The sequence below is a fragment of the Octodon degus genome, unplaced genomic scaffold, assembly GCF_000260255.1.
Source record: "Octodon degus isolate 3935 unplaced genomic scaffold, OctDeg1.0 scaffold00016, whole genome shotgun sequence".
NCBI classification, from domain to species: Eukaryota; Metazoa; Chordata; class Mammalia; order Rodentia; family Octodontidae; genus Octodon; species Octodon degus.
In genome coordinates this window covers 18,130,459-18,156,278 of record NW_004524592.1, presented here as the reverse complement: position 1 = coordinate 18,156,278, position 25,820 = coordinate 18,130,459, and the positions used below count along the sequence as shown (strand labels likewise).

Here is a 25,820-nt window from a genome sequence, read left to right as displayed (position 1 = left end):
AGAGAGAGAGAGAGAGAGAGAGAGAGAGAGAGAGAGAGAGAGAGAGACCGAGAGACCAAGAGACTAGAATGCCTACCTGGCTCTGACTTTCCTGATTTTGTGACTTTGGAAAGTCCCTTCAACTTCTCAACTTTTATTTTCTTTTCCTACTTAGAGTTTTGAGCAACTTGTGGGTTATGGTACACGTAGAAAGACAAGGAGTCATAGTAGAGGGTTTGGAAGATGCCGTAAATAATACCCCTTTCTTTCCTGGACTAAGAGCAAACTGAAAAGTAAAACAGAAAAGTTAGACACAGAAGAAATTAAATGTTATATTTAACCCCAATAAACAGTGAATTGGATGATAAAAGTTCAAACTAGGACAAGGAGATCGGCGAGGTGACTTTCCAAGTTATGTTGACTTCCACCCAGTAATTACTGCGTCACCAGAACACCCTAGACAGGGTCACTTCCTAGGTAAGACTTAGAGCAGAAAAGAATCCCTGTCTCCTTTACAGCTTGTTCCCAAGAGAAACAAAGGGAGGAGCACAGCTTCTAACTTGACAGACACTAGCCACCTCCCAAGCACAGAGTGTGTGAAGGGCCAGAGGCCCAGAGCAGCTGGCCTTCCTCTGCCCAGAAGGCAGCGCTGACAGGACCCAGGTGAGACTTCCTGCCAACAACTAGCATCTCTGTCATTAAAAAGGGAAGTGACTGGATTAGAACAGCAAGCCAAATTCAACTGAAGAGTTCCACTTTCCGCACTTAACATGGTCACTCCCTCCAAGCCTCGTGGGTCTGGAAGAGTACATCAGGAGGACGCTGTGCTTTCCTGCCAGATGGTCCAGATGAGGCTTGGGGGAGGAGGCAGTCCCAGAGGCGCAACCTGAGGAGCACAGCCCCTGCCAGCTCCTCCCCACCTGCTCTGCTTCCTGGCCGCCAGGCTGTGAGCTGCTTCCCAGGTGTGGAGGGCCTTTCCTCCTTGCTGTTTCTGCCTCTAGCCTGCCAACTAGGCACTAAACCATGAGCCAGATAAACCTCGTCGTCATTTCTTAGCCCTCTGGCTGAGATGAAGTTCTAAATAAACCCGTCCTTTCCATTGTATGTGTCAGGCATTGCGTGTCTGTGGTGAGAAAGTGACCACGGTTCTTAATAAACACATTGGTGGTTTAAAAGTCTTAATGAGTCCATCTTCAATTTGAAAAAGGATGACGGTGCTGGTGACTGACAGGCATTGCCCAATGAGCAACCATAAATCTGAATGTTATGTTCTGTATGTGGTGCTGTGGATCATTAGATAGGTCTGTTCAGACAGACGTATGACATGTGTGCATGCATATACATCCCAAAAGTCAAATCAGGGAAGGAAACGCCATAGACTCCCAGGATGGTCCATGTGAAAGAGTAGGCCAATTTCACAGAGGTTTGTTCGATGCTTTATCCATCCATCAGTGCAGTGAGATACCTGAGAACAATCAGTCGCGGGGAGGAAAGGCCGACTTCGTGAACAGCTTTGGGGGTGCCAGTCAGAAAGGAGGTGCGCCCACTGCTTTGTCTGTAGATGTGCTAGGATTCGTGATGGTGCAAAACTGCCCACCTGGCAGCCAGAAAGCAAAGAAGAGGCTGAGGCCCCACCATCCTTTTTGGGGTCACTATGGGGACCAGGCCATTAAGACCTAGGTTTCTTGGGGACATAAAATGCTGAAGGCGCTGCGAAGACCAGGGACTGTATCGCTGTAGGTTCCAGTAAGCAACAATTCTGAAGAGTCCCTTAGTGACAAGGCAGGAGCCTCGCACCTACCCCTCAAGGAGCCTCCGCCCCGGAGGGAGAGGTGCAAGCCCACCCTGTTCTCCCCACCGCACGCTAAGTCCTTGCCTCCCTGTGCTTTGTCTCCAGATGGCCCTGCGCGCCTCCATCCGGACGCGGGACTGCGCGGTTGCCGCAGCTGTCGTCTTCCTGCTGGACCGCGTGCTCTATGGGCTCGACGGCGCGGGCAGCCTCCTGCGGGTGGCGCGCGGCCTGCACCGCCTGCAGCCCAGCACGCCCATCGCGCCGCAGGTGGTGATCCGCCAGGCGCGGGTCTCGGCCAACGCAGGTGGGTGCTGCCGGGTCCCCTCCTCCGGTCCCCTCCTCCAGTCCCCCAAGGCCCCTCGCCAGAGCACTTGACCCCCAAAGCCGCGGGCGCCAGGCCCCGCGTGCCACCCTTCCGTGCCCACCCCTCACCCTTCCACCCGCCTCGCTGCCAGCACAAAAGCGCTGGTATAAAGGGTTTCAGAGCCAAAAGCAGTAGAGAAAATTGTGAAAGGGTGTGGAAAATACTAATTGGAGCCTTTGTCTTCTAACAAATCTGTCCCGCTGCTTCCAAACAGGGGTATCTGAATTGCTATACTTCTGACCAAAAGCCTTTAAAAAGCAGATTAGAATTCGACTATTTTCTCCCCGCCCCCTGGCTCCTTTTTGCAGGGCCACTTGACTAGGCTGACAATGGTGCTGACAGCCCCACTGACGCGGTGCGAGTTTCCATCACTCAGGACACCGGTGCAGTACCTGATTAGACCCTAGAGCGTCTTTTCTCCCCCTGTCACTTTGAATGGGGTGAGAAAGGAGGCTGGCTTCTGATGGGGTGCGGGCCGGAGGGAGCAGGCCTGCTGTACGTTATCGGGAATTATTTAATTACCCGTGACCATAAAGCGGGCTTACAGTGCAGAGAGCGGGAGGCTTAACCCAAAAGAAAGGCAGTTGTAGAGAAGCCTCTGATAGGTGGTAGCTCCTGCTAATGTCATCATAACTCCAGTCTGGAAGAGGTTAAAATCTCTTTATTTTGTTTCCTTTGAAAAGGAATGTTGTGATTATAGTAAGTGGGACAACTGTCAAAAGCAGAAGGGACGGAGATAAAAGGACATGAAGAAATGGGCCCAGGAGGTTACCTTTTCAAACCCAATCTCACTTACTTTCAAGTTCTCACAACTGTGCAGAAATTACTTCCCTATCTTATTGTGGACTTTGCTAGAGTGACACAGGGGAGTTGGACTTCCAAAAATGTCTTCTCTCAAGTGTCCTTGACGGTGTGTCTGGAACACTAGGGTAACCTAATACTTAGCACAATGCAGAGCCTGTGTCCTGGCAATCATGTGCCCAAGTCCCTGAAAGCTGAGTGGAACACACATTCTGGTCTCCAGAACCGCCTCCCAGAACACCCCAAAATGAGTGTTCCCACTTCTAGGCGTCCCTCAGTCCAGTCACGTTGACACCATCAGCCACCGCACTGACAGTTGGTACAATGCTATTCAGACATTCCAGACCAAGATAAGGGTAAGGATGAAGGCCAGGAAATGAAAACAAGGTGGCGGCCTCAGCAACAGTAAAGGAGGCCACTGTGACTGAAGTAGAGGGAGTGGGGGAGAGAGGACACACAGAGATGAGGCCCAACAAGCCACACAGGATCCAGGTCATTTGGGCTCTGAGGCTCAAGGAAGAACGGATAGTTTAGAAGAACAAACGCTGGAGTTCATCGATTGTGCACACAACAGCTGTCCATGAACAGGACTCTCCCCACAGGGTGGCAGCCACAGCAAGTAAACAGCTTTCCAAAACCCCAGGCTCTGCCCCCCAGCCCCATCCCTTTCTCATGATTCTGTGCACATGCTGTCCTACTTGTGGACAACTCTGCTAGAGGTATAGTTTTCACAGACAGGAGACACTGCCTTTTACAGAATTGTGCATCTGCTACTCAAGCCCAGCTCCACAAGAGTGATTGTCACACATGAACTATACGTATACACATGTGTGCATACACATGCCTACACACATGAGTCTTGTTGCTATTTCAGATACTCAATAACTCCCCACTCAGCACCTCCAGGAAACCTCCTCTTTCTTTTCTAGTTTCATAGAACATAGCTACTGGGTTTTTTTGAGGTTTTTTTGTTTGGTTGGTTGGTTTTTTGGTGGGACAAGGGGCTGAACTCAGGCCCTTGCACTTGCCAGGCAAGTGCTTATTCTACTGAGCCATCTCCCCAACCCCACGGTTACTGATTTTAAATTTTAAAATAGAAACATTTCCAAAAGAGGTCACCATTCCTGTGGTGATACAGTGCTCACCGAGCTAACTGTGCGGCCCTCGATTGTCTTTGCAGGGAAGCTCCTGAAAGCAGAGTACATCCTGAGCAGCCTCATCAGCAACAGTGGAGCAACAGGTCAGTGGCTCGGGGCCTGACTGTGTGGCTGGCTGTGTCTCCACAGGCCTGGTCTCCTGGTGATGCAGCACACTAATCTTCTGTGTGTAGCAGTTGTCCCAGTGAGGCCAGAGACACATTCTGGCAGATGGATGAGTGACTTGGTTGAGCGTCATATTTTGGTTTCTGTTTTCTCTGACTCCAAAAACAACACAGAAGCAAGGCACTCAGGACTTCTCTGCACTCACTCAGCATTCCCCAACAGACAGTAATGGAAGCAGGTACAATGAAGAAGATCACTTAAACCTTCAGATACCTTGTTGGACTTTCTGAGCATTTAAGTCAACACATTTTCCAAATGTTGAGCACAGTTTGCAGGGGACTTTGATCTCAATGCTAGGGAAGAAGGTTCCAAGCCCCTCGAAACTTGTGGGCACCCCCGCAAGGCGAGTATGGAATGTGGACATCAGCTGCACACCCTCATTCATGGCCTCTGTTGCTTGCTAGGCTTCTACCCAAGAGGTGACTAAAAATGCAGGGAAGGTTTAAATTTTTAAAAGATATGACAATAGCCAGGAATATAGCTCAGCAGCATAAGCACCTGCCTGGCAAGTGCAAGGTCCCAAGTTTGGTCCCCAGCACCACACACAAAAAACGTTCTGACAGTAAAAGACACATTACCATGAATTAATTCCCCTCAGAGTCCTCCCCCTTGCTTCAGACACCCCTGTCCCATGGTTCTGCCACTTCCTGAAGCAGCTCTGGGAGTCTTCTCACATGAGCATCCTTAAGAAATCTGATCAAACACAGTGAACACTACTGCTGGAAAGGAGGCTTATAGAACATGTCAGTGCCCTCACCCACCTGGTTCACTGGATCTGGCACTGTGGGACTTCTGCTATTCCCAAAACCAAAATGACCATGAAAAGGAAACAATGAATAGACTCAAGATGTTGAGGCAGCTGTAACTGCACAACTAAAAACACAGGATTCATGGCAACATGTCTTTTACTGTAATAAAGTGTTTAAAAATTTAAATGTACAAGGACAGGCCAAATAGCTCAGCTGATTAAAGCACCTGCAAGCAGGCATAGCGGCTGGGGGTTCAATCCCTGGGCCTGCCATACTGACCCCACCCCCAGGGTGCACTGAGATGGCAATTGAGACTGGGTGTGATGGCACACGCCTGTAATCCCAGCTCTTGGGAGGCTGTAAACAGGCAGATCACTATGAGTCCGATCTAGTAGTGAGACCCTGAATACCCTGTAGACCCTTCCCTGAAAAGATACAAAAAAGAAAAATTTTAAAGTACATGGTATTTTTATCACACCTTGTATGCACACTTGCCACCTTCTACACCCTGTACACACTCATATACAACATGTACAATGAAAAGCAGGAAAAAACAGTACAGAGTGACAGAAGAGAATGCAGGGACGGTGATAGAGTCTACCTTTCAGGTTGTGTCCTCCTCCTGCCCTTTTTGCCCTACACTGGACAGGTTTATTTCTCTTTAGAGCCTGCCGGCATAAACCTTATCCTAACTTGCCAGCACTTTCGCCCCATGAGACACCATAATCACACAGCCCCCACTCACATTGCTGAGGGTCAGGACCCTGCTTGAGTGCAGACTCCTGTGAGTAGTGGACCCTCTCCTGCCCTCTCGGTTTGTGTGCAAGGTCACCAATTTGGTATCCAAACCAATGAGGAGGGGGGCTTGATCCTCCATGGGGCAGCCCTGAGGCAGGGGCTACAGGGACAGGGGCCCAGGAAGGCCCAGGAGGCTGCCATGTTGCAGCTGGTTGGGCAGGATGAGGCCAAGGAGAAGGCCCAATAGGGGCACTACACTGCTCGGTGAGGCACAGGAGGGCACGGGGGCCTCCGGGTCGGGACCTGACTCTAAGTACAGAGATGCGGGGCTGGGGAGATAGCTCAGAGGTCTAAGCGCATGCCTGGCAAGTGCAAGGACCCAGGTTTGATCCCCGTATTGCATGCGTGCTGGCTCCAGAAACCCGGGTTTGCCGAGCCAGCCACACCTGTCATCCCAGCACTGGTGAGGTTGAGACAGGAGAATCACTGTGAGTCTGAGCTGCATAGTGAGACCCTGTACCAAATAAATAAATAGAGGGTTAAAAAATAATAATAAGTATAGAAATGTGATCGCCTCTTGCATCCAAGTCCCATGTGCTGCTAAAGATGTCTATAAAAATAAGTTCTTTGCCAGGCCATTCCCCTAGGAACTCCAAGTGACAGTGCTTTCCTTTCTTTGTTTTAGGCACCTGGCTCTACAGAAAGGAAAGTGACAAGGTCCTGGTGCAGTCGGTCTGCATCCAGATCCGAGGGCAAATTCTGCAAAAGCTCGGTATTCATACCACTCTCGTCTTTGCAAACCACAAGATTTTCTGTGAAATGTTCTTATTGTTTCTGGCAAAACTATTGATCCTCACTTCTTTTAGTGTCTCCTCCTTGAAAAAATGAAGTTTAAGATCCCAGGAGCCAAACTAGGTGTGGTGGTGCCTGCCTGTGGTCCCACTACTTGAGAGGCTGAGGCAGGAGGATTACTAGAACACAGGAGTTCAAGGCCAGCCTGGGCAGCACTGGGAGACATTGGCTTTAAAACAAAAACAAAACAAAACAAAACAAACAACAAAAAAAAAAGCAAGAATGATAGCATCCTAGAACTTGGGAGGCTGAGGCAGGAGGATCATTGTGAATTCGAGGCCAGCCTAGGCTACAAAGTGAGTTCAAGGCCAGCCTGAACTGTGTAGTCAAACCCTGTCTTAAACCAACAAAAGAATGGCAGGTATATCATGGATATTACTAAACAAAATGTTTTTCTATGGGATTTTGGTAGAAAAATTTACAGTTGCTTATTGGTGCTGTTAAGCATAGTATTCTCAGTATTAGCTCCTGCTTCTGACCCAGTTAAGAAGAATTTTGGATGATATGGTAGCACTGTGATCCAAATCCATCCAAATGCCTCAGGCATCCATATTTAGTGGTAATCATGTATTTTTCAAGCAAAGTTTAGAAACTCTGTGCTTTAAAGTACAAACTAAGAGGTTTATGTGTTTTTTATGGAGCTGGTATTGAATTTAGGACTCCAGTGTGCTAACGCTGTATCCCCAGTCCTCAAGTTGGAAAAAAATGCTCAGTGAAGATGATAAGTAGTATCCTCATAAATCATGGGGGAAACTATACAACATACAGAATGTATAAAAAAATGCAACACCGTTACTGTTCCCCAGTGAAATAAAGAACATTATCTACATTAAATGAACTGGAAAAACAGTTGCGATGTTGGTCTAATGTAGCTCTGAGTTTTTCTAACAGGATCCAGGGAATTCCCCCTGACCACTCACAGGCGTTTCTAACCAGGAGCATGGGCCAGGGCTGTAGTTCAGCGGCGCAGCACCTGCCTGGCAAGTGCAAGGTCCTGAGTTCAATTCCAAGTACATACATACATACATACATACATACATACATACATACATTCATACATAAATAAACCAAGAGCACTGGTCTATCCCTGCATCTCTCCCATTCCAGGCATGTGGTACGAAGCCGCAGAGTTAACATGGGCCTCCATCGTTGGATATTTGACGCTTCCTCAGCCAGATAAAAAGGTTGCTTGTCTAGTGCTTCTTTTTCCCCTTTCTATTGTTTGTCTTTGCATGGCACAGTTCAGTCCACTGCTTGTCAATTCCCTCTTCTCTGTCTACGTTATGTATGATTATAAGACCAGGAAAGTGTCGTGGCTTCCTTCTCTGTCTGGCTCTCGTCCTTCCTCTGTCAGCCTGTTGTCATAGATTTAGTGTAGCTCTAATCACTTGTAACTATTTACGTATTTATCTCTTCTGGTCTGTGCCTCTGTTTTATTATATGTTTAGCCTTCATCTGATTCCCTAGAGGAGTTCAGGTGAACAAGTTGTTTACATGTATAATCAGTTGCCTTGAGCAAGGAAAGACTTCAATTATTTGTTTATGTTGCATCTTTAAGAAATTGATAGCTGGGTGTGGTGGTGCATGCCTATAATCTCAGCACTTGGGAGGCTGAGACAGGAGAATTGAGGCAAGTTTGAGGCCAGCCTAGGTTACATAGTGAGCTCAAGCCTAGCCTGATCTAGAGTCCAGAGTGCTAACCACTATACAATGGAATAGCCTGAACTACATGGTGAGACCCTCTCTCAAAAAAACAGAGTGAGGTGCATGCTTTGCTTGTTGACTTTGCATTTTCATTCTGTGTGATTTGTAGAAATATTCTCCCAATATCTGAAGCCCAGTTTATTCATTCTGTTTCCTGGAGCTTCCAGCTACCATGCTTTTACACCACAGAACATCGTGTGAGATCTCTTTCCTGGGCCAATGATTGGGGCCTAGCGTGGTAAACAGGTTTAGTCTGATAGAGGAATAGCTGTGTTTATGGTTGGTCCCTGGATGGGTCTGATGTGATACGCTTTCTTCCTCAGTGACATCTGGTTCAAAAGCATACCCAGTGTTGCAGTCAGAATAGTAACACGAAAGGTGGCAAATGGTGCATGGAGAAATCACCATCACCTACAGACCAAGCCAGAGCTCTCAGCAGCCCCGCACCCCCAGTCTGACCTGTTGTGTCTTCCTTTCAGGGCATCTCCACATCACTAGGGATTCTGGCTGACATCTTTGTTTCCATGAGTGAGAACGATTACGAAAAATTTAAAAACAACCCACGGATTAACTTGGTAATTGTCACCTGTCTAAAGCACGGTACAGAGCAGCACCCCTTGACTCTGCCAGGGCCATTCTCCAGGTGGTATCACGTGGTCAGCTCTGTTCCCAGAGCTTGGGCAGGGTGAAGTCTGCCGTCCCGGGTCAGTAAGGGGCAGAGCCACTCCTGCGCAACTGTGTCACCCAGCACCTAGCCCAGAGCCGCGAAGTGGTTGACAGAAAAGCTCTAGGGAATAAATGAACAAATATCAGCAAAGCCATTTTGAGACCCATTTATTTCCTTTCGAGTCTTCACAAAATTCAGTTTCCAAACTTGGACCATCTTAGTAATAAAAGGGCGATAGTTTTACAATTCATCATTATCTGTTCAAATCACCATATTAGTAATTTTTTCGGGCTCTTATCTTTAATAATTAAGGACCGGCCAAATAGCTTAGCGGATTAAAGCACCTGCTTAGGCAGATGCAGTGGCTGGGGTTCAATCCCCGGCATGCAGCGCCAGCCTCAACCCCAGGGCATGCTGAGACACCAATTGAGACTGGGTGTGGTGGCGCGCGCCTGTAATCCCAGCTCTTGGGAGGCTGAAAACTGGTGGATCACGACGAGTGCAATCTACCTCATGAGACCCTGTCGACTCTGTAGACCCTGAAGTAAATGCAAAAATAAATAAATAAATACTTACTAATACTTATATATTACCTGACAACTCAGAAAATGTGTGTATCTCCACAGAAACGCCAGGACACACAGGTAAAGTGGAGGGAAAAGTAACCGAGGCCCAGAGAGACTGAGTAATGTCTGCAGCTCTCACAACCAGTATGAGGGATCTGGGTCAGAGCCTGGCCTCTGAGAACTCAGAGCACTGATGCTGACCTTGAATTTCTCCAGTTGCATTAAAATGGAGATTTTTAATGTTATCATCCATATGGCCAGCTTGCTAGATAACCAAAGTGAACCATGGTGACCATACTCAATTAGAGTAAGTCAGTATAAGGGAATGCAGCTTGCTGCCTACAATATGAATCTCAGGAAAACGTTTTTTCTATCATATCAAAGTTGAAAAAGGTATGGCCATTTCCGCTGCAGTTATCCCAGGTGACTGGTTAAAACTGCACACTACACAGCACTCAGGAGGCTGGAGTATCACAGCAAGCTCCAGGCCAGCCTAAAATATAGAGCAAGACCCTGCCTCAAAATATGCAAATAGGGCCTGGGAGATAGCTTGGCAGTTTAAGTACCTGCCTAGCAAGCACAAGGACCTGGATTCGATCCCTGGTACCACATGCCGTGCTGGCCCCACACCAAGCCAGCTGCCAAAACTGTGGTGCACACCTGTAATCCCAGCACTGGGAAGGCTGAGACAAGTCTGAGCTGCATAGCAAGACCCTGTACCAAATAAATTTTAAAAACAAGCAAAAAAATAAAATAAAATTCCAAACTACCTTCCCATTCTAGACCTCCCTTATACTTTCTCGGCTTCATTTTCTTCTCAGAGCACTGACCCCCCCCTCAAGTGTTGCTGATGGCCTGTGCTGACCAATCCCTCCCCCACAGAAAGGAAGCTCCCTGCAGCTCTGAGCAGTGGCTGGCTGGAAGAGGCGCTCAGTGCCCACTTCAAGGGTGAATGGCGGAGTCCTCGGTGCTGTGAGGCCACAAAGGGCCCCTCACCCACCCACCTGTTGAGGACAGTGCACTGCTTCTAAGACCTCACTGCTCTAAACATTATGCAGCAAGAGGGCCAGAGAGATAGTTCAGTGGAATAAGTGCTTGCCTGGCAAACTCAAAGTCCTGAGTTCAATCCCTGGTACCGGAAAAAAAAAAAAAAAAGAAAATAAATAAATAAATAAATAAATAAACAAACATTATGCAGCAAGATGGAAGAGGGATAAAGGGGAAGGGGGAGGAGTTCACACTCTTCCCCCAAACTGCATATTCCTTGTCTTAAAAGTATTTGGTGTGTATGCTGATTCGTTTCATTAACACTAAAATTTTAATTTAGTTCGTTGAAAGAGAAGTTTGTGTAGTTACCTGCTTCTTTTTTTGTAAGAATCTTTTGGGTTTATGTTGTGCACTGAGTAGCTACTTTGAGGATAATGATGCACAGTGTAGCAATTATTGTTATTCTCTTTTTATTTGATTATAAAATATTTTCTCATAAATTAAAAAGAAAGAAAGAAGGAAAGAAAGGAAGAGCCCCTTGCCCACAACAGTGCAGAAGCCACATAATTTGGGGGCAAAGCCATCAGGGATCCCATCAGGGAAGTGCTGCCCACTTCCCTGAGAACCCTCAACTCTTCATGCACCCACCCAGCCTGCTGGGGTGCCAGGGGAGGCGAGAGGTGCGAGGAGCACAGTCCTGGCCTTTCTTGGCTGTGGTCCTGTTCGGAAAGGTTTGCAATACTAAGAGAAAATTAGAAGAAAAGAAAGGAGTCACCCCCTGCTAATACATGAATCCTAATCGCCACCCCCTCTGCTTCCTGGTCTCCCCAGGTCTTGCTCAAGGAGTTCAACCACCGGCTGCTGTCGGCAGCAGAAGCCTGCAAGCTGGCAGCGGCCTTCAGTGCCTACACACCCCTGTTCGTGCTCACAGCCATGGTAAGAGGAGCTCCCGGACCTTGGCCTCAGAACCAATGGAAAGAAGAGGTGATGCGAGGCCACCCCGCTGTGCATAAGGGACCCCAGATGTGGGTACCTGTGGGGTTCCCAGAAGCCCCTCCTGAGGCAGTGAGGGGTGACTGTCACCTGGGGACTTAGGTCCTCAGGGGGTCTCAGAGCCACCACTCTCACTCTGCTGTTAGTAAATAAGTGCTGTGTTTGTGAACGGCAGCCCCACCTCAGAGTCTTCTTGTGTCTAAACCCCATACAGCCTTTGCCGATACTAGCACCAGCAGTGACCAGAGACCTACCATCCCCCATGAGAAAGCCGCAGGGCCACCTAGGGTGGGAGTAGAAGCTCATTGCTCTTTTTTGAGCTAGGATCTCGCTACATAGTTTAGGCTTAACTCACTTAAATTCACTCTGTGGTCCAGGCTGGTCTGGAACTCTCTGTGATCCTCCTGCCCCAGCCTTCTGAGTGCCAGGATTACAAGCATGTCTCACCACATTCAGCCGAATCCCCTCTCTTACTCGTGTATCAGCCAATTGCTCACATCCCAGTCTCATCTGATACCCAGAAATACCTCAGGTCCTTTATACAGTGGTGTGCTTTCTTTAGAATATCTGAGCACGTGTTTATTTTCCTACAATATTTTAAGTGGTTCTAATTAAGGATTCTAATCTTCATTTACATTAAAAGTGTGTGTGGCTTGCTTCCCAATCCATTTCCACAGCTGATGCTCGTCTTGCTGTTTCCCCAGAACATCCGTGGCACGTGCTTGCTGGCCTATAGCAGCTCCAGTGCCTGCCCACGAGGTCAGAAAGGCTCCTGTCTGTGTGCAGCCCAAGAGGCCTTCGAGATCGGCCTCCTGACCAAGAAAGAGGACGAGCCGGTCTGTGGGAAGCAGGAACTCCACAGCCTGATCAAAGCGGCCTTCGGCCTGGCCACCGTGCACCGGAGACTCCACGGGGACACAGACATGGTGCGTGAGGCCAGACAGCTCTGTGTGCAAGCTATGGGGACACTATATATGTTCAGCTCTTCCTCCGAAAGCCAAGACAGAGAGGCTCTGTCCCGGGAAATCCTGTCTGCAGTCAGCCATGTGAAGCGTCGCCTACAGGTCCAGAGCTTTGCCAATTCGGACAACAGGTCTTATGTTCCAGAGAGTTTCGAGTGCGGCTTGGGTAAGCCTGTCTTGCATGGACAAGCAGATTTCCAACAGATCCTCCAAGGCTACTCACAGCACCACGCCTCGGTGTGCGAGGTTTTTGAAAGCACATGTGGACAGAGTAAGAATAAAGAGAAAAATGCCACCAAAGAACTCTGCATCACTGCCTTAAAAACTGAAACCAAATCCCTGGATACGGTGAGCGCCATGGAGGATGAACCAGGCTCGCCCCAGCGCAGGACACCCTCCTCCGGGATAGAGAAACTCGGAAGGGCGGAGAGGAGGAACTGGGCCCACTCGGAAGCATTTCGAGTCTCCCTGGATCAAGACGGGGAAACTGAGCCGGAGCCACCTGTGCAGGGCAGCGGACACGAGGTTTGGAACACGCCCGTGAACAGCAGCGGGAGCTCGGGTTCCTGGAGCCAGCTGTCGGGTCTGAGTTCTTCTGCCAGCTGGGAAGAAGTGGAAAACCCTGGGGAGCCAGTGGAGAACCTCGTAGACAGTCAGTGTCCCACAGCCTCACGTGAGGAGCCCGAGAGGGGTGGGGACAGCAGAGTCATGCACTTGGTGTCTTCAGACTTCTGTGGTCTCTCTCTCCAGGCGCCCAGGGGGGATGATGAAGAGCCCTCCCCAAGTCGCCCACACAGACACCTGTCCTCCAGAGCCTGCACTCCCCACAGCACTTCCGACACCTGTGTGGGCCCCGTGGCCAGGCTGTCAGGGGCTCTGGGGGACACCCGCAAAGTCAGACATGTGGGAACCCGAAATACTCCTGCTCCCACCACACTCTCTCTCGTTTCTCAGGCTTGTGATTCTGTTCTGCATGGAGACACAGCTGCGTGGGATTGCATGAAAGAAGACAACGTCTTTGAAAGCCTAGATTTTGCAGAAACCAGTTGTGATGGCCCAGCCAGGCTTGGGACAGAGACAGAAAAAGAAGTCCGTACATGTAAAGATGTCTACACATGGGTGGACCCCGAAGGAGAGACGGTGGAAAGCACCCAAGAAGGGCCCTTGGATAGTCATCCCAGGCGGGGTGGTGCACTGGGCAACAGTGCCAGGCTAGGGTGCGGCTCTTTCCCTCCTCTTTATCCAGTTCAGCAGCCTGACTCCCCTGAGACCAGAGGCTCTTTGGAGGAGCTGGGCATCGATCCCGATGCCCCCACAGAGGACGAAGGGGGCCATCTGCTTGGCAGTGCCTGTGTCCCCTCCACAGCTGGGCCTGGCCCTGGCACACCAGGCACACTGAGGCAGCCCCCAGGGCAGAAGACAGGGACCCCTGGCAGCCCCGCAGGTGATAGCAGCCCCTTCCCTGTCCTCAACGAAGACTGTGCCACCACGGAGGAAGGAGACCCACCAGGATGCATGCTCAGCTACAGCCAGAGCTCGGGCTCCTCCCCAAGGTGGTGGCTGAAGTCACCTGCCTTCTCCAGCGGCTCCTCTGAGGGCGAGAGCTCATGGTCCTTCCTAAATTCCAGCAGAAGCTCAGTGGCAACCTGGCCAGGGGTAGTGCAGCAGGAGGTCCTGGAGGCGCGCACACTGACACCTGCTGACCTGGAGAAGCTGCTCGCTGGCGTGGGCCACGGCTGGCTGCTGCAGAGGCTGGAGCACACAGGCGTGTTCAAGCCCAACCAGTTGCACAGAGCGTACAGTGAGCGTCTACAGTCACAGCCCAGGGCGGGGTTCACTGTGTAGACCACTTGGAACTCATGAGTATGCATTATGTTTGGTGAGGTCTGTGAGTTCACAGAGAAAGATCCCCTCCAGGAGTCTCCCTCTCCCTTCCTGGGAGGAACCTTAATAGCTGCAAAAAGGAAAGACACGTGCTATCTTCCATAGCCGAGGTTTCCTATCAGGATGCACGGGCCAGCCAAACACGCAGATGCACTCTGAGAGACTGAGGCAGAAGGATTGCAAGTTCAAGGCCAGCCTGGGCAACTTAATGAGTTAGTGAGACCTTGTCTTGAAACTTTTTTTTTTTTTTTAAAGAACTGGGGATAGGGCCAGGGAGATGGCTCAGTAGAATAAGCGCTTCCCTGGCAAGTGCAAGGGCCTGAGTTCAATGTTCAATCCCCAGTTCTGACAAAAAAAAAAAAAAAAAAAAAATCAAGAACTGAGGTTATAGTTCAGTACAAAAACCCTGGATTCAACCCCCCAATTAACAAAGAAGGGGAAAAAAGAAGGGAGGAAGGGAAAGAGGGAGGGAGGGAGGGAGGGAGGGAGGGAGGGACAACTAGATCAGTGTAAAAGTGGTGGAAGGAACCAGATGTGGTGACCCCTGACTGCAGTCCCAGCTACTCAGGAGACTGAGGCAGGAGGATAGAAAAATTCAAGGCCAGTCAATAATTTAGGGAGACCCTGTCTCAAAATAAACAGTAAAGAGGGCTGGAGGTATAGCTCAGTGGTGGAGCTCTTTGAGATGCAATACACCACACTGCTATAAAAAGTATTCACATAGTTGAGGCACTGAAAGGCAGAAACTTCCTCTTTCAATCCAGAGAATGGCATCACAACGCCCTCCCAATACTCAGAAGCTTTACTTCACGAGTGACAAGCTACTACAGAGTGCATGTCAAATGGTTCTTAACCCTGGCACCATTCGAGAGCCCCGAGAGTTTTGCAGAACTTCTGCGCTCACCGAGATGTCCACATAGAGCAGACCCTGGGTGAGATCCCGCACGTGGGACTCCGTAAGAACTTCCAGCCACTCCCTAGGCCAAGGTTGAGAATTTCTGCTTCAGAGTCCTCCAGGTCTTGTCTGCCACGGAGATGTCAGAGCAAAATGCAGATCAGATTGTTACTGTGAAAATCCGAGTGCTATGGCAACAGGGTCTCCTCACTGTTATCAGGTGGTGAAGAGGTCCTCCAAAGAGACATCAACCCTTCCCTGGCAGGGCAGGGCCACTGACTCTCATCACAGGAGAGGCTTGGACAGGTTGGTGGGAAGACTTCAGGGAGTCACAGTCAGATCAGGGTGGTGCAGTGTGGGCTGGGGCTGCGTGTGTTCTCGGAGGTGCCCTGTGACTTAGGTGGTATAAGGTGTTTGGCCAAAATCATTTTCTGAACCCCTTGATTCTGTTTCTTCATGAACTCAGGTCTCTGCCCTTATCCACTAGGTTAGACTTTGGACTCCGTTTATTTTTTCTTTTAATTTTTTATCTATTTATATGTTTGGTACAGGGTCTCACTACACAGCTCAGACTCATAGCAATCCTCCTGTCTCAGCCTCCCCAGTGCTGGGATTACAGGTGTGTACCACCACACCCAGTTTCGTTGGCTGGCATGGGTTCTGGAACCCACAGGACACATAGTATGGGGAATCAAACCCCAGTCCTTGCTCTTACTAAACAGGAGCTTAGGCTGCAGAGCTATCTCCCCAGCCTATGGATTTAATATATTTTTAAGGGATTATGGGCATGATGGGGCGCAAGCAAAACAAGTCCAAAGAGCATAACAACCTTAGGCAACAGAAAGGAACACAGGGATAAAGACATGAAGTATGGATAAGGCAGCCTTGCATCACTTTGTGTTTTTACCAGGGATCAAACAAGGTCCTGAGTTTGATCCCTGGGGGAAGGGAGAGAGAAGAGAGAGAGAGAGAGAGAGAGAGAGAGAGAGAGAGAGAAGAAAAAGAAAAGAAAATGACTCGTTTTCACCGTATCTTTTTTCCAGATGCTCTTCTGTTAAAATACTCCAAAAAGTCTGAACTGTGGACAGCCCAGGAAACAGCTGTGTATTTGGGTGACTACCTGAATGTGAAGAAGAAAGGCAAGCAGAGAAATGCCTTCTGGGTTCACCATCTGCACCAGGAAGAGACTCTGGGGAGGTATTGCGGGGATCATCTGTGTTGGCATCACAGAATGGGCTAATCTTAATTTCTCTAAGGAATCACCCCTGGGATTCTGAAGTCTGGGGAAATGGCCAGCATGTATGTTTTCAGGCTGCTTCTTTGCTTTCTCTTCTTCTCTACTTCGCTAATGACACTACCGCTTATTGAAGACTCAGGTTATATCAGCCTCCTTGCTGGATGCTTTAGACACACAATCTCAACTCCAGAGGGAAACATTTGTAACTCCATTTTATGGATAAGAAAAGTGGGAGTTTTTGCCCAGCTGGCAGGCCAAGGGGTTTTAAACATTCTCACTGAAAATGCTGGCAAGAAGGCTAGCTACCCTGTGAATGCCATACTTTTAAGTAAGTTGGTGAGTCTACAAAAATGGCAGGAAATGGAGGCCAGGAATGGAGCATCCTCAGGCTGTGTGATCACTGAACTCTCAGGCATCCTCCCGCTTAAATATGGGCAGGTGTGGTGAGGGAGCAGGGAGTAGCCAGTGACAAAAGCTACACATGAAGGGCATAGTTCAGAGGCCACATAGGAAAGGAAGGCACACAGAAATGCCTGTGTTCTTTACAGAAAGGCAATTGTGTGTATGTATGTATATATATTTGATACAGAGTCTCACTATGAAGCTCAGACTCATAGTGTGATTCTACTGTCTCAGCCTCCCCAGTTTTTGGGATTATAAGCATGTGCCACCACACTCAGTTTTGGTAGCCTGCACAATGTATGTGGGGTTCCTTAGTTTAACTGTAAAACAGTTAAGTTCTCCTGTTGAAGATATCCCATCTTTGTACTTTCTGACATACTCCTCAGGAAACTAATACACCAGGATATGTCACAGAAAGATCTAAAAGGAGGAATAAATTGAAAATAAGAGACATGGAGAATGAATGGGAAGATTCAGCGTATATTTGATCAGAAAATAGATGGGCATGGTGATACATGTTTGTAATCTGAGCACTCAAGAGGCTGAGGCAGGAGGATCGCCATAAATTCAAGGCCACACTGGGTTATTTAGTGAACTTAAGGCCAGCTTGAATTACAAAGTGGAACTTTTTTTTTGTTTTGGTGTGTGTGTGTGTGTGTATTTTTAGGGAAGGGTCTACAGGATGTTCAGGGTCTCACTACTAGATTGGACTCGTAGTGACCCACCTGTTTACAGCCTCCCAAGAGCTAGGATTACAGGCATTCACCACCACACCCAGTCTCAGTTACCATCTCAGCCCCAGGGACAGGGCCGGCACAGCAGGCCCCAGGATTGAACCCCCGGCCCCTGTGCCTGCTTGCAGGCACTTTAATCCGCTGAGCTATTTGGCCAGCCCTCAGTGAAACTTTGTCTTGACAAAAAGGAGAAAAAAAGGAGAAGGAGACATAATGAAAAAAGGAGGAGAAAGATAATAAGGATGAAGAGGAGAAGAAGGAGACACTAAAGTAAATAAAAGCAATTAGTGGGTAGAGCATTTCTGGTAGTTTTCCAGAATTGTCAAAAGACATTCATTTTCAAGTGTAAGTAACACAGCGAATCCCAAGGAGGATAAAAATGTAAACAAGTAAGCTGGAAGAAAGGAAGGCGTGATATCATAAAGCCACTCCTAGGAACATAGTAGTCAAGCTTCAAACTAACAAGGGCAAAGAAAGTCTTACAAGTAGTTCTTAAATGATCACCTAAAAAGAAATGTCCATAAGATTTATAGCTGATTTTCTGTGGCAACAAGCGAAGTGAGAATCAATGAAAGTCATGTATTGAAATGGAAAAGTCTTATTTTTACTTTTCAAAATAAAGACCATTATACATGAACAGAAAAGTGAGAGTGGAAGCTAACCAGTCACAAACCCTTACTAATGAAAAATGGCCCCCAGAAAATGGCACTAATTGAAAGAAGAAACCGCTTTCTGTTCCCACACTGATGATCCTAGGGCAGGAGTTCCTCTAGCAGAATCCTCAGGGAAAACTTCAGTACAAGTGCATGTTGCTGGCCTTGACAGCAGTAGCAAAATTGTGAATTGGCTCAAAACTTCTGCAGGCCTCAGGATCTCTCCATAGCAGAATTGTCAGAAGGACTGCGCCATTACTCTGAGGACTGTGGTCCCTTTGTGGGCTGCATCCTAATGCCCTGAGGACTGCCCCTTTGTTGCCTCCACTGTCAAATTTTCTTTCTGATCCTCAAGAGTTTGAATGCCTACAATGAGCCTCCTTCAATTCCCTTATGTCCTGGAAACAGTTTAGTCTCATTGAGGCATGGGACTGTGACAATTCACATTTCCTTCCAGGCACGTGTGAAATCACTCATAAACTCCCACCAGCTTACAGCAAGTATAAAGCTCAGCACAGTGTAGTATTTACTGTCTTTCATAGTCCTTTTCTGACTTGTATCTTCTCCCTTCAAGTGTACTGTAAGCCCTTGAAATATACAAATCACATCTCACACTTTCTTCAACACACTCAGGACTAGCACGTTGTGCACGTAACAGGTGCTGATAGGAAATGAGCAGATACTCATAGGAACAAAGTAATTGTTACAAAGAAGGGATGGAGGGGAGGCCTCAGATGGGTTGACAGGCATAAGGCCATACTGCAGGTAGTGAAAGAACCAGCCCAGAGTTGATGTACTCTGCCGCGTACATGTTCACTATCTCCTTGGCCTACTGAATAGGTCTTGAGAGCTGCCACATGAAGTGGATGTTTTCTCCTTATCAACATCATTCTGAGTTGGCTAAAATAAGCTATATGTCACTGTTCAGGTAGCTCTTAGAAAATTATTTGAATCATCAAGTCAAGATATTTAATATTGAGATGGCAGAGAAAGCAATACCTTTCAAGTACTTTTGCATCTCTCATCTCCTCTGGTATTAGCTACTTTCCCATTGCTGGAACAATCCAACAGCCACAACTTAAAGTGGAGAAGTTTATTGAGTTTATGGTCTCAATAGAGTCCAAAGTTGACTGACTCCAAGGCAGAAGGGGCTTGAGGAAGGAAAGCTGCTCAACCCATGGCAGCCAGGAAGCAGCAACCAGAGGGAGGCACTAGGGACAGGGACACACCACCCAGTGACCCATGACTCCAACAGCACAGTCAGCAGCACCTCAGCAATGGACTAGCCTGCTACACAGCACACCATAATCTAGTTACCTTAGGAATACATGGTGAGTGACAAGAGTCGCTCTTTCCAACTGTACTGAAGAAGATGGCTCTTACATCTTGCACGGTCCTCTCCATCATAGGTATGTTGGGAAAGAATACAAAGAGCAGAAGGGGCTTTGGCATCACTTCACTGATGTGGAAAGACAGATGACTGCCCAGCACTATGTGACAGAGTTTAACAAGAGACTCTACGAGCAAAATATCCCAACACAGATATTCTACATCCCGTCCACAATATTACTGGTAAGGTCTGATGAAGCAAGTGTCTGGTTAAGCAGCCTAGAAATATATGTTAGGGTAGATTCTAGTACCAACCCGTCTACCTCCTTCATCGTTCTGGTAAAATCCAGTGGTCTCAGTTGCCAGGCTCTCCATCCATGTCACATGTCATCATCTTAGATGTCCAAGAAGTGCAACCTGCTGCCCCACAGCACATCATTCAGGTCTTCCAGGTCACATCTGAACACTGGTTGATATACCTGGTACTAGTGGTCAAGCTAACATTTTAGCAGACTTTGTTTTTCTGTTGCCTCTGTACTTGCAGAGAGAGAGAAGACTGTGAAGACATACCTAGTGCAGGTTGTTTTCCCTACGTGATATGTGAATCCTGTTTTATATCTGTTATCCCTACTCCTTGTGACCAAGTGATGCTAAACTGTGGCTTCAACACAGTCAATAAGAATAAATAATTATCACCTCCTGTCCTCAAGTGATTCTAACTGTTGGAAAATTCTTAAGTTTTGACCCAACTCTATCTTCCTTTGTCTCCTCCCCATGGATTACTGCTCTGCCTTCTGGAACTATTGAGACCAATCTCTCTTCACTAAATATCCCTATCCTGACTTTCCCCTTCCTTGATCAAGTATATCTTACAGCTCCAAGTATAGTAGAGCCTTAGTAAGTTCATACTACAGTATCTTTTCCATTGACCAGGACATTTTCCCTATTTTTATCATTCATAATAATAACTATCATCCAATTTGTATTTTCTTTATGTCTTGTATTGTTAAGCAGTTTATAAACATTAACTCTTGAAACAACTCTACCAAGTATACCATGTCACACAGAGATGCTTGAACTGGCATTCCAAACTGGAGTCCATGGGCACACTCCACCCATGCACCCTGGCAGTATGTCCCCTAAGTAGGTCATCTCAGGGTCTAAACTTCAAATTGACAGCTTAATGGATGAACAATAATAACTTTAGGTTCTGTTTATGCTGTATACAATTGAGTACTGCCCTTGCACTTTCTCCTATTTTAATCTAAAAATAGTTGTTACTGACATAAGACCCACACTGAAAGCCAGGAAGCTGAAATCTAGAGGAGAGGAATGAAGCTCCTACATGAGGTAGCCTCAATCCCACCTCAGACTCACCCAGCCCCAGAGGCGGTGCCCTAATAATTATGCTATCTTGCCTCCCATTCTATTTTCCAGATTTTAGAAGGCAACATAATAAAGGGATGTATCAGTGTGGAACCTTACATACTGGGAGAATTTGTAAAATTGTCAAATAACACAAAAGTGGTGAAAACAGAGTACCAAGCTACAGAATATGGTTTGGCTTATGGTCATTTTTCTTACGAATTTTCCAATCATAAAGATGTTGTGGTTGATTTACAAGGTATGTGAAACTAGGAATTTTTTTTAGTATTACTTATATGTGAATGTAAATTCTCATAACTGGCTTCATTAATCATTATTTAATAGCCATTTCAGTATATAGGCCACTATTTGGAATTGACTTTATTATACAGGGCATGATCAAAACATATAGTCAATGTTTAAATTTTTAAAAATTCATTATGGTAAAAGATATACTGACAAGAATCTTCCATAAAATAGTCTCTTCCTCTTTGAACATACTCATTCCACTGGCTATGTTATGAACATTTTCTGAAGCAGTGCTAGAAGTCCTCCTTAGGGTCTTTATGAGGTGTGATTTTAAAAAATGTGGGGGGCCTGCCCCTTAGCTCAGTTCTTTAAGTGGCTGCTTCAACAAAGCAGTCAGGCTCAGGTTGCTGAGGTTCGATCCCCACAACTCAAGCCAGCCAAATCTGCCCTGAAGGCATTCAGACCAATAAATAAATAAATAAATAAATAAATAAATAAATAAATATGAATGCTGCTGAGCTTCCATCCAACACAAAGGTTGATTCATAAAAACATGACATTTCTGGATGTGATAGTACACACCTATAACCCTAGTACTTGGGAAGCTAAAGCAGGAGGATCACTAGGAGTTCGAGGCCAGCCTGAGCTACAGTCTGAGTTCAAAGCCAGCCTGAACTGCATAGTGAAACCCTGTCTCAAAAAGACCAAAAACAAAACATGATAATGTGCCCTCACCTACTTTGTTCACTAAAACCTGTCTCTTCTCCAAATTCAAAATGATGGTCAAAGCCAAACATTTGGAATCCATTCAGGACATTAAGACAGCCACGGCAGCACTAAAGACCCTCATGAAAGAAGACTCCAGAACTACTTCAGAAAGTTCCAGGAATGATGGGATAAGTGGTAAAAGGAGGGAGAGTATTTTCATGGAGATTATGATAATGTCTTTTACTATAATAAACTTTAATTTAAATTTGCCCCATATTTTTTGTAACACATTTCATATGGAACTAATCATTCCTGAAGGAAAACAATATCTAAAACTTCAATAAGTATCTAAGATGTCAGATCTAAACTCTGTCTCATGTTTTGTTGGCCTTAATTCCAGAGCAAGTACCTAATAAATATTCTTCCTTCACTCACAAGGGTTTGAGTGATGTAGCTTTCTTCTGAGTGCATTTTCCACAGGACAAAATCTTCACTGCATGTTTTATTTTCCCCAGCCCTTGCCATTATTAAAAGTGTGACCAGGCATGGTAGCACATGCCTAGAATTTCAGCCCCCAGGGACTTAGGCATGAGGATTGCCACAAGTTCAAGGCCAGTCTGGGCTACATAATGAATCTTGAGGCCAGCCTGAGCCACATAGCAAGACTTGTCTTAAAAATAAGCACACACAAAAAAAAGTATTCTACCAAGATCCAAAGTTGGAATCATTATGAAATTGAAAGCTGTATCTATTTGAGTCTTGCTTTTTAAAAATTCTCTATTAATATTTTAATTTTGTTTGGTATTTTGTACATCAGAATTCTTACCAGCAAATACTCTATACTCCATGTAAATGACAAGCTGTTTTTTACTATTTTTAATAATGATTCTATGACCACTTCAAGACCTATCTCATTTTTCATCCTGTCACGTTATCTACTTTACTTATTCATAATTTGTTGATCTGTCCCCTTTATAAGAATGTTAGCTCAGAGTGTCCTCTGCCATGTCCCAGTGCCTTCAGCAGTGTATGGTACTGTATCCCCACTCAATAAGTATCTGCTAAGAGAACATATTAATGCATAAGGCACTGAGCTTATGAAAAAGTCATGAAAAAATGCCATACTTCTAATAATGATAAAAGACTGCATAAAAGAAAGCATACAAAGAACATCTTGTCCTGTGGAAAGCATGCAATAATAAGAAAACTACATCACTTAAACCCTCTTGAGTGAAAAAAAAATTTATTGTGTATTTGTTCTGGAGTTAAACCCAACAAAAAGTACTATGATTTTAATAGTTATTCTACATGCTCATCATTGCTCTTATTTCTTGAAAATTGATCATCTGGGTATGTCATATTTGACAAATGTAATTATACAATATTCACTTTTCCTTTTTAAACCAAATAACTAAAATATGAGGGCCAGGGATACAGCTCAGTGGCATAAGTGTCTACCTGCTAAGTGCAAGGCCCTGAATTCAATATCCAGTACCAGAAAGGAAGAAAGCAAGAAAGAGAGAAAAGAAAAAGAAAAAGAAAGCAAGCAACAAACAAACCCAACTCAAATTCCTTAGCAGAAGCTTATTATATATAAACCATAAGATGGCCAAGTTTCTAAAATACATCTCCAAGACTGTGTGCGTGTGTGTGTGCGCGCGCGTGTGTGTGAACGCGCACGTGTGTGTGTGTGTGTGTGTGTGTGTGTGTGTGTGTGTGTGTTTCCTTTTCTGGAAATACTTGACTGACTTTGTGAGGAAATTTAATTCTCAGCTGTTTTTTTGTGGTGTTTTGTTTTGTTTTAGGTTGGGTAACTGGTAATGGAAAAGGCCTCATCTACCTCACAGACCCTCAAATTCACTCTGTTGATCAGAAAAATGTCACTACCAATTTTGGAAAGAGAGGAATTTTCTACTTCTTTAATAACCAGCACGTGAAATGTAATGAAATCTGCCATCGTCTTTCCCTGACAAGACCGTAAGTAGGGAAACCAAAGCAGCCGTAGGCCACGGGCTGACAACATGCCTCCTCGCTGTTCACCAGAGGCAGAGCTCCCTTCCGGGCACCTAGACCTTGGTGTGGCCTGGGCCTGCACAGCTTGGACAGGCCACAGGGCCGGGCTGGCCAAGGACAGGAACCTAGAGGACCCCTCTCAGGACTGTATCTATTTGCCTATACAAGATCCCATGGTTTCTCCTGCCCTGTGACGCAGGGACCAAGAATGATTCTGGAAGTAGCTGCTAATGAGCATTAGTCCTGCAGTGAAGACAAGATAGAAAACAGCCCAAGTGACCCACTATGGATCCAAAGCACCACTGAAAAATAAACTTCTTTTTAAGCCATAAAGATATTGGAGCTTTCAGTTATCATCTGTCACGACTGATACTACTGCTGATTTTCCTTACTGATTTAAGAGTTCTTCACATAGTAAGGAATCAGGGGGTTGTGGTATGAATTCCAATTTTTTGTTTGTTTTTTGACATTTAGCTTTGCATAAAGATTATGTCAGTGCAGAATGTTTTATGCAGTTGAATTCATCAATCTTATATGGCTTCTTGGCCATGTATAGTACTTAGATCTTTCCTATACTCTGGGTTTCTTTTTAATTTTCCTGTGTTTTCTTGCAGTGAATTCATACCTGTGAATAGTGTAAGAAAAGATTACATTTTCTTGGCCACCACCGTCCACTCTTTTGTACCACACAGATTACTTCTTCACACAGCTCTGGGCAGCAGTTCATCTGAGGTCTTGAAGAAATAAATGTACAAAAGGAACATGGGTGGGATCAGGTGATTCTGTCTCTGCAGTTACCCTATGGGGCCCGAGTTGGTGCTCATTAAATTTATTCTAAATGGCCTACAGACTTGACTATGACCTCAGAAGTTCAGGGTGGCTTCACAGGTGGTGGAACTCAAGTATATAGGACAAGGATCTGAGTCTTTATTCACTCCCTTCTCTGTCTCCTCACAGTCATAGCTGGGGCAAGGAGACCCATGTGGAGGTCCTGCTGCAAGGAGTCCAGAGTGACTGCCACTGCCAGCCCAGGGCAAAGTCATGGCTCCCACGTGTTCTCAGCCTATGATTCCACATGGGAAGGAGCTGGTCCCAGAATACTCAGATAGGTGACTAGCACAAAACCTTCCCAGTGGGCAGATCAGAATATTCCTGCGCTGCATGCGCTGGAGTCTGGGAGTCGCTCCTCACTGCTCTGTCTTCTGTAGATCTCTCAGCTGTGTGAAGTCTCCTGCCCCCCCTTACTCTCCTCTATGGATGCTTTAGCCAATTCCCCCAACATATCTTTCATGTCAGATCCTTTCCTGTTGTCCACTGCTTGAAGGACCCAAACTAATATGAGTTCATTTTTTAATGAAAAAATGTGATTTTTTAAATAAGTTTTGAATAGACCCAGAGCCCAGGCACAGTGTGTAAGACTGCCAGGGCCCGCAGATCCTCATTCGACCCAGAGTGCAGGCCCAACGTGGAACCCTTCAGCAGAACTCCCTGCAAAGAGGCTAGAGGCAAGACCCACCCAGCTGATTCAGGAGCAGAACATCTTGCCAGAGAGGAATCTGAGCTTCATAGATCCAGACCTGGTGCTAAGGTAATAACTCTATCTAAGCTCTACACCAAAGGTCAGAAGACAGTGGTATACAAAATGACAAAGAGAAAGAACAAAATGTAGTCTCAGACCCTGAGTCCACCCGGTACAGTTGCAGAAGACACTAGCACTGAGGAAACTGGAAATCACACACCAGATATCTCTGAAATAATAGCATTGGTAGTAAAGAAACAACTGCAGAAAGGTGTAGAAGAAATCAGATCAGAAATAATTTCTGAACTAAAAAATGTAGTGATAACTATAATCAAAGAAGTACTAAGTGCTTCTAA

At 46.4% G+C, this 25,820-nt stretch overlaps 2 protein-coding genes across 7 annotated transcripts in view; one reads left to right on the top strand and one right to left on the bottom strand.

Annotated features, from left to right (window-relative positions):
* Positions 1-25,342, top strand: part of Alpk1 (alpha kinase 1) — a 147,216-nt gene extending 121,874 nt beyond the window's left edge. For 3 of the 6 annotated variants that reach the window (XM_023710067.1, XM_004626754.3, XM_023710069.1), the window contains 11 exons: positions 1,877-2,075; positions 4,117-4,176; positions 6,431-6,517; positions 7,705-7,781; positions 8,781-8,876; positions 11,353-11,457; positions 12,219-14,277; positions 16,299-16,452; positions 19,691-19,853; positions 21,048-21,234; positions 23,738-25,342. In XM_023710067.1, coding sequence (XP_023565835.1) covers positions 1,877-2,075; positions 4,117-4,176; positions 6,431-6,517; positions 7,705-7,781; positions 8,781-8,876; positions 11,353-11,457; positions 12,219-14,277; positions 16,299-16,452; positions 19,691-19,853; positions 21,048-21,234; positions 23,738-23,913 — 3,363 coding nt within the window. In that variant the 3' untranslated portion in view covers positions 23,914-25,342. Of the gene's footprint in view, positions 1-1,876; positions 2,076-4,116; positions 4,177-6,430; positions 6,518-7,704; positions 7,782-8,780; positions 8,877-11,352; positions 11,458-12,218; positions 14,278-16,298; positions 16,453-19,690; positions 19,854-21,047; positions 21,235-23,737 lie in introns of those variants that run through there. The other 3 variants (XM_023710068.1, XM_023710070.1, XM_023710071.1) reach the window with 3 other exon arrangements.
* Positions 24,183-25,820, bottom strand: part of LOC101571004 (calretinin-like) — a 6,401-nt gene continuing 4,763 nt past the window's right edge. The window contains exon 3 of the mRNA XM_004626753.1: positions 24,183-24,188. Coding sequence (XP_004626810.1) covers positions 24,183-24,188 — 6 coding nt within the window. The remainder of the gene's footprint in view (positions 24,189-25,820) is intronic.